General features: G+C 36.2%; 1 protein-coding gene across 1 annotated transcript in view; it reads left to right on the forward strand.

Moving 5' to 3' along the window:
• The window catches only part of LOC107719870 (glycosyltransferase-like protein LARGE1), a 32576-nt gene extending 25670 nt beyond the window's left edge, over positions 1–6906 (forward strand). Inside the window, exons 12-15 of the mRNA XM_016527412.1 lie at positions 2555–2833; positions 3955–4101; positions 4365–4560; positions 5787–6906. Coding sequence (XP_016382898.1) covers positions 2555–2833; positions 3955–4101; positions 4365–4560; positions 5787–5984 — 820 coding nt within the window. The 3' untranslated portion in view covers positions 5985–6906. The remainder of the gene's footprint in view (positions 1–2554; positions 2834–3954; positions 4102–4364; positions 4561–5786) is intronic.
• Positions 6907–9003: the final 2097 nt, after the last annotated feature.

Below are 9003 nucleotides of genomic sequence, written 5' to 3' on the forward strand. Positions count from 1 at the left end.
AAAAAAGACCTCTAACACTAGCTTGCTCTATTCTTTTTCTATTCTATCTGTTTTTATTTTTATTATATCATTTAATTTTTTTTAAAAACTTGCTACGTGTACTGCATTAAGCTAACTGAGACTTGTTATAGCACTTGGATATCATTGCTGTCTTGTTGATTTTGATTGCTTCCATTGTTCTCATTTGTAAGTCGCTTTGGATAAAAGCGTCTGCTAAATGACTAAATGTAATGTAACGCTGTGTAAATCATGATTTTACAGTGGTTTTAGGGTTTTAGCTCTATGTTGTCATGGTAAAAAAGTTGTAAGAATTAGATTTACACTTTAACTTTAACATACTGTGTTTTATGATACTGTGTACTGCTACGGTATTGAAAAAAATACAACTGATGGAGAAACTTACTTATCTCCTTTCCTACTCAGCTGACCCGACCAACACTTACAAAAACCAGATTTTTGTATGTCACTTCTAGGGATGTAACGATTCACTCAACTCACGATTCGATTCACGATTTTTTTTTTTTACAAAATGAGATTTAAGACAAATTATAAATTAAATGTGTCCTGTTATTATTGCTTGGACAAAATACTGCACATTTCTTTGTGAAATTGAAATATAACACTATAATAATATAGCACTTGTAAATTATTGCTCTTTTGTTGGTTTTGATTGCTTCTATTGTCCTCATTTGTAAGTCGCTTTGGATAAAAGCATCTGCTAAATGACAAAATTTAAATATAATGTAAATGTAAATAACAAAACTAAATTGAAATTTTAAAACAAGCCCCAAATCAAATAAATAAATTTTCGACCGGCTCGCGGTTAATCGTTACATCCCTAGTCACTTCTCAAACATTCCATAACCTGACAAACACTGGTTGAATATGTTCAGTTGGTGGAAAAAACGCTGACAAATGACAACAGTATTTTCTGAGACAGTTACAGTATCATACCATAAAAATGTAATACCGTTGTAACCCTAAACACTCAAATTGTTTTCGTCTTGCGGCTGTTAACATTTATGGCTTGGCCCCATTCACCTCCATTGCAAGCGTCTCGGTGTCCTGCTGTCGATTCCTTGAGTAAGCCTTCAACCAGGTCCTTAATGTCATTCCCTTCTCCAAAATTAAATCATAAATTCATAAACAATATTTTTAGGAAAAACCTATAATGATTCTTAATAAATTGGCAGTTATTTTAAATAAACCTATATATGGAGCCCCATATGACATTTGCGGTGCAAAAAAATACTTTTGTGTGTGTAAAGTGCCTATTTAATTTTATTTTTGTGTGGAATTTTCTTGTGCACATGTGAAAGAGGGTTTTTTTTTAACTGCAATGTCACGTTAGGTGTTCTGTATTTTCTAACATGACTGCTAATTTGATAATAATTATTCTAGTTGTTTTAATTGTTGTTTTTTTTGAAGATTTTAAAAGCTTTCAAAGGTCCTTAATGACAAATGTCACTTTAGGGGCTCCGTAGATATGGCCCAAAATGGTTCATCTAATCATAAGTCCTACAGTTTTGTTGCTGCAAAGGAAATGGCATATTATTTGACCTAAATAAACATACAACTGTTACAGTGGTTAATGTTGTGTTAATGTTGTAAATGAACACTGAAATTAGTTTCCTGGTAAATGAACCACACTGTATCCTATAATCTGTTTCTGATCATACTCACAGTGCCATTCACGCTTTGGGCTGAACTCAGTTAAAATAAGCTGCTTTGTCATCATTAATCACACTGATGACGTTAACTGGCAAATTGCTTCTGGAAATAAACCTGATTCAAATGTATTGAGTCAAAGCTTCACAGCGTTTGTGATCAGTGTAATGAAGGATGGCTGCATTTAGTCAGGCATGTATAGGCTACCCCAGAATCTCAGATAAAACCTGCACATCAGTCAGTGCCAGTGGCGGAGGGTTATCGTCCTTGTCAACACTATGGGATACAATTCATTGTCAAAGAGGGCATAACCTCTTTGACAGCCAGGTTATAGCTCTCAAGGGCAAAAAGTTTGTCAGAGTAGATGCCAAATCTAGTTTGACTTGAATGAAAGTTAGATTCTGAGGGACAGAAGTGTAGTCCGTTTAGTCCGACTACTGTTTATATACTTAATTAAAATCGTTAGGGTTTCCACATTCTTGGGAAAACCTGGGAATATTTGGGCATGATCAGGTCTGGAAAATCTATAGTGATTGATTTTTTTTCTATGCTCAGTTCTAAAGAATGATAAAGAATTATTTTATTAATTAATACTAAAATGTAAAAAAAGTTATGAATAGTTCTTTTTTTACTGTGTAAACACCATGTCTCACAGTGGTGATATGCCAAATACTAGCTCCAAAACAGCTCTATTTGGATATTATTATTATTATTATTATCAGTAGTAGTAGTATTGTTGTTTAATAAGTTTATAATCATTAGATTTTGTTCACGTCAGCATGCCTTGTCAAAGCAAAAGGAGATAAACCAAATGTGTGTCGACCTATTGTATAAAATTGTTTGTTACATGTTTTTGGTGAGTTACTGGAGTGTTTCCTTGTTCCAGACTTCAGATGCTAGAGGCCATCTGTAAACACTGGGAAGGGCCCATCAGTCTGGCTCTCTACCTCTCAGACGCTGAAGCCCAGCAGTTCCTGCGATACGCTCAGGGCTCTGAGGTCCTGATGAGCAGGAGCAACGTGGGATATCACATAGTCTATAAAGAAGGCCAATTCTACCCTGTTAACCTGCTGCGTAATGTTGCTATGGGGCAGGTCAACACACCCTACATGTTTCTGTCGGATATTGACTTTTTGCCCATGTATGGACTCTATGAGTACCTCAGGTGAGACAAAACCTAAATTTAGAGTTGTAAAATGATGTTGGGGTGATTTTAGTTTAATCTCATCTAAACTAAGCCCCAGGTGCTACATTCTTCAAACCAAGTCACAGTACATTTTAAATACATATATTATAGTTTTAATAGGAACTGAGTACATTCTGGTACTGGTACAACATTTTGGTGTTTTGTACATCAAATCACTCATTATAATTCAACAAAACATGACAGTTCTCTTAAAATATTTTGTATATTGTAAAAGCAAATTTAATTTCGGTATTGAACTCGATGTGGGGCATTCTCAGGTGCAATTTGAGAATTATTATTATTATTTTTTTTAATCTTTTTTGTTTGAAAATGTTACTCATTTCAACAAATCAGATTTTTTCACTTAAGGCCCAAAGAATCCTAATCAACACAAATATTGTAGGACCATCACAGACGGACACGTCATCACAATATTCAAATTAGGGCTCAATAAACATGGCTTCTTCAATGACAGAATCATAAACTACCCACAATCCTAAATTTGTTGTTACAGCTACTTTCAGAATGTTTTGGGGTAAAATTATGCAGGCAATGCAAGAATGTAGTGATGCTTTTGTATCACCATATTTTGTCGTATATTGTCAACATTATTGGGCTTTTTTTCTTTAAAGAAAATCACCTAAAACAGTGTTGAACAACTGAGCTTGACAATATAATGGAATACTGATAAAGACTGTGAGATAAATTTTTCTCTGATTAAATCATGTGCTCAATTTTTTTTAAATTGGCACTTTTTAAATATGATGCGAGGGGGAAAAAGGAAAGAAAAGTCATGACATAACAGAGAAAAAATTCTGCAATTGTACACGGATCTGTGACTGAAAACAAACTCTGGAGTGCATGTTTGCTTCAAACAAAGTAAAGTAAGATACTATTGTATCTGATTAAAGCTGATTGCAAAACTCATTTTGTTCGGACATCATAAGAAATACAAGAGTGAAAACCCATATACTGTATATTAAAGCATGTTTTTCTTTTTAGGTGCCAACAAAATGTTCTTAGGTTGTGAATGTGATTTGTACAAGAGTACAATCCATTACAGTCCGTTATACAAGTAATCCATCTTGTTTCTGTCTCAGGAAATCGGTTGTTCAGCTTGATATGGGGAACACTAAAAAGGCTCTTGTGGTTCCAGCATTTGAAACTCTGCGCTATCGGCTGTCCTTTCCCAAATCAAAAGCAGAGCTCCTGTCACAACTCGACATGGGCACTCTGTTCACATTCAGGTGATTAATCTAAGAAAAAAAAAAATCTCAAATTAATTAATTCAAAATGAATGGCAGATGAGATTTTCTCAGATGTGACTGAATCATTCATGATTCTTTTAAATCAGTTAATATCAATTAATCGATTGAACCAACCAATCACAAACTTATCTAAATAATATATATTTATTATTGTATTTATTTAGTGAATTCTTGACAGTTTTACAATGACTTAATAAAGTCAATATTGACTTAATAAAGTGAAGTAATTTGCTTGTCCACAGATATCATGTCTGGACAAAAGGTCACGCTCCAACAGACTTTGCCAAATGGAGAACTGCTACAACACCATACCGTGTTCAGTGGGAGGCCGACTTTGAGCCGTATGTAATGGTCAGACGAGAATGCCCAGAGTATGACCGGCGCTTTGTCGGGTTTGGGTGGAATAAAGTAGCTCACATCATGGAGCTGGACGCTCAGGTAACACTTACATTCATTAAAGGAATAGTTCACCCAAAAATGACCATTTGCTTACCCTCAGGCAGTCCAAGAAGTAGATGAGTTTTTTCTTCATGGAGAAATTTTGCATTACATCACTTGCTCAACAATGGATCCTCTGCAGTAAATGGGTGCCGCCAGAATGAGAGTCCAAACAGCTGATAAAAACATCACAACACTCCACAAGTAATCCACATGACTCGTCATCAAGTTGATCAATTAATGTCTTGTGAATTTAAAAGCTGCATGTTCGTAATAAACACATCCATCAAGACATTTTTAACTTCAAATCATTGCTTCTGTCTAAAATATGATTCCTCTATCCATAATATTGCTCTTTCTAGTGAAAATGTTGTCTAATCTGAATCAGGAGAGAAATATGTACAGATCAAGTGACATTTACAAGCAAAAACAGTGCAAAACCGCTCTAAACAAACATGTTGGCGCATTTTGATGTGAGAGAACAACAGGGATTGACTTGAGGCGGCGGTTTAAAAGTTAAAACACCTGATGATGGATTTGTTTCTTACAAACATAAAGCTTTTCACTTTACAAGATGTTAATGATAGATATGTTAATTGATATATTTGAAACGTGTGGATTATCGTGATGTTTTTATCAGCCTTTGGAACTTCATGCAGAGAATCCATTGGTAACCAAGTGTCATTACATAATGGTTAATTTTTCCAAATCTCTTCCAATGAAGAAACAAACTCATTTACATCTCGGATGGCTTGAGGCTAAGCTAATTTTCAACAAATTTACATTTTTTTCATTAACTGTTCCTTAAATGGACCTTTTTCACAGATTGCGATGATGCATTTTGACAGTTATTAACATCGTAAAAGTTTTTATAGTTTTTATTTTTTTATTTAATGTACATTTATAACACTATAGTTTGTGATATAAACGTGCCATTAAATTACAGAAACTAATTAATGCTGCTGCATGAGTGTTTTTAATGTAATGACTGAGGGAATGATGGCAAATTTGACATCTTTCTCTCTTCTGATCAATGTAAATCAAACTATTTCTATAACACAAAAAAAATATTTTGTGAGAGTGTTTGTGCAATGTTTCAGTAATATGTTATGCTTTGTGATGTAATTAGGCTGCATTAAATCCCTTTTTGTTTAGTTTCTGGTCTTATTTTCTGGAAATTAACTGATCTTTCAGCATGCAAAATGTTGTTTGTTGTGTATTTTCAGGAGTACGAGTTTGTGGTTCTGCCCAACGCCTACATGATCCACATGCCCCACGCGCCCAGTTTTGACATCACCAAGTTTCGCTCGAACAAACAGTACCGCGCTTGTCTGAAGACGCTGAAGGAGGAGTTTCAGCAGAATATGTCTCGGCGTTACGGTTTCGCCGCTCTCAAATACATGACAGTGGATAACAACAGCTAGCCGAGCACATTGTTCAGCGAACCGATAAAATAACTGCCATGAGCTGATGGAGTGCTGTGTGACAGCGCCTTTATGGATGTGTTCAGTGAAACTGAGATTGCAGGGTCATTAGGAGGCACGGCTCGTGATCATCCATTCATTCAGGGATCCGATAAGACGTTTATCAGTGGTGTTCGACAAAGATGCCGAGAAATAAACTGCTGATTAGAAGTCATTGATGAACTTTTGTGAGAAGGAGAGCAGATCCTACAAATGGAAACTTCTAGAATAAATAAGGTCTGTTGTTACTTATAAATGATGGACAGCAACACTGATGCACTTCAGATTAAAGCCTTGAATCTGTCTGTCTTTCTGTCAACCTGTCATTCAGTCTATTTTTCCGCCTTTCCAACTATTTGCTTTGCCTGTCTGTCAGTCTTTTTGTTTCTCTCTGCCTCTGTTTCTAACCATCCATCTGTATTTCTGCTTGTCTATATAGTATCTGTCAATTTTTTTTCTGTTTGTCTGTCTAGCAATATGTCTGTCTGCATCTTTCTTTCTAAGAGTCTGTCTATTGGTCTGTTTACCTGTCAATCAATCTCATGTCTTTCTGTCTAGTTGTCTGCCTCTGTCTCTCTGTCTGTCTATTCATCTCTACAATCAGTCTGTCTGTCTGTACCTCTGTCTGTCTAACAATCTGTTTGGCTGTCTATCTAGCAGTATCTTTATTTCTACATCTGTTTGTTTAACAATCTGTCTATATCTCTAACAAACGGTCCATCTAACAATCTATATCTCTCTGCCTCTCTAGCTGTCTATATCTCATTCTGTTTGATGTCTATATCTAACAGTCTTTCTATATTTTTGTCTATACCTTTCTGTCTAACAGACTGTCTAACCATCTAGTATCTACAGTGGGTATAGAAAAGAATCACCCCCCTTTAAAATAATCACATTTTGTTGCTTTGCAGCATGAAATGAAGGACGACGAAGTTTTTGTTTTATCCAGCTGTATTTACTCACTGCAGCTTGTAACATCCAAGTGAAAGATATAACACCTACATGTCAGGAAAAAAATAAAATAAAAAAACAGAATCACAACGTTGGAAAAAGGATCACCCCCCTCCCAAAAATGACTTGTAAATTCAATCAGGTTTAGCTAATCACCTTCTCAGTGGCACACAAAGCCATTTGACTTTCAGCTGTGGTCATTTTGATCAGCTCAGCATGAAAAGAGCTTTCCTGGAGCATTTCAGTCCTTGGTAGTGCAACTGAAGCAAACAATCAACTATGGGTGGCAAGGCACTGTCAGAAGATCTCCGGGATAAAGTTGTGGATGGGCACAAGTCAGGAGATGGATACAAAAAAAAATTCAAAGGCTTTATCAATGCCTAGAAGCACAGTGAAGTCTATTATTAAGAAGTGGAAGGTATTTGGTACAACACAGACCCTCCCTGGATCAGAACGTCACTCCAATATGGATGAAAGAGCCAGGAGGAAACTGGTCAGAGAGGCTACCAAGAGGCCTACAGCAACTCTGAAGCAGTTGCAGGAATTTATGACAAAGAGCTGTCATTGTGTGCATATGACAACAATATTACAAATTCTCCACAAATGTGGCTTGTATGGGAGGGTTGCAAGAAAAAAGCCACTCCTCAAGAAAGGCCACATGCAGTCACGACTGAGCTTTGCCAAAACGCACCTAGAAGATTCTGAGGCCAAAAAGGTGTTCTGGTCAGATGAGACTAAAATTGAATTATTTGGCCTCAACAAATAATACTGTATGTCTGGCGGAAATCCAATACAGACATAATACTGTATGTCTGGTGGAAATCCAATACAGCTCACCATCCAAATATCACCATTCCTATACAGTAAAGCATGGAAGTGGTAATATCCTGTTATGGGGTGTTTCTCTGCAGCAGGGCCTGGAGCACTTCTCAGGATAGAAGGAACAATGGATGGGGCAAAATACCATCAAATTCTTGCAGAAAATCTGCTGCCCTCTGCCAGAAAGATGTCAATGGGAAGAAGGTTTACCTTCCAACATGACAATGACCCAAAACACACAGCAAAACTGACCTCACAGTGGTTGAAGGAGAAAAAGTTGAATGTCATTGCATTGCCTAGTCAGAGCCCAGACTTAAACCCCGTTGAAAATCTGTGGAATGACTTGAAGACTGCAGTCCACAAACACTCCCCATCAAATTTAACTGAACTCGAGCAGTTCTGCAAAGAAGAGTGGGCAAATATTGCAAAGTCTAGATGTGCAAAGTTAGTAGAGACACAGACAAAAGGCTGTAATTAAAGCAAAAGGTGGTTCAACCACCTTTTAAACAGAGGTGCTGTTTAATACTGACACAAAGGGGGTGATCCTTTTTCCAACTCAGTGATTTTTTTTTTTCTGTTTGTTTTTGTTGTTGTTGTTTTTTTCTGACATGTTGGTCTTATATGTTTCACTTGAATGTTATAAGTTGCACTGAGTAAATACAGCTGGATAAAACCAAAACTCTGTCCGTCTTCATTTCAGGATGCAAAGCAACAAAATGTGATTATTTTAAAGGGGGTGATTCTTTTCTATACCCACTGAATAGCTCTCTTCCTACTTTTCTGCCTATATCTGTTTAACATTGTTTATATCTCTATCTAACACTGTCTATATCGCTCTATATCTCTAACAAACTCTATAACTAAGCATCTATCTATCTTCCATTCTGTCTGCCTATATCTTTAATAATGTCTATGTTTGTCTCATTATCTAACAATCTGTCTATATCTCTTTCCATCTGTTTGTCTGCATCTCTCTCTGTCTCTTTCCATCTGTCTAACAATATCTTTAACAGTCTCTGTCAAACAATCTGGCTATATTTCTCTGCCTCTCTGTCTGCCTATAACCGTATCTGTTTAACAATGGCTATATTCAGTGTTGGGGGTAACGCGAGTTACGTAATCAGATTACTTTTTTTCAAGTAACTAGTAAAGTAACGCATTACTTTTTAATTTACAAGAGAATATCGGAGTTACTTTTTCAAATAAGTAA

This window comes from Sinocyclocheilus rhinocerous, unplaced genomic scaffold (assembly GCF_001515625.1).
Source record: "Sinocyclocheilus rhinocerous isolate Xijiao unplaced genomic scaffold, SAMN03320098_v1.1 scaffold2196, whole genome shotgun sequence".
NCBI lineage: Eukaryota > Metazoa > Chordata > Actinopteri > Cypriniformes > Cyprinidae > Sinocyclocheilus > Sinocyclocheilus rhinocerous.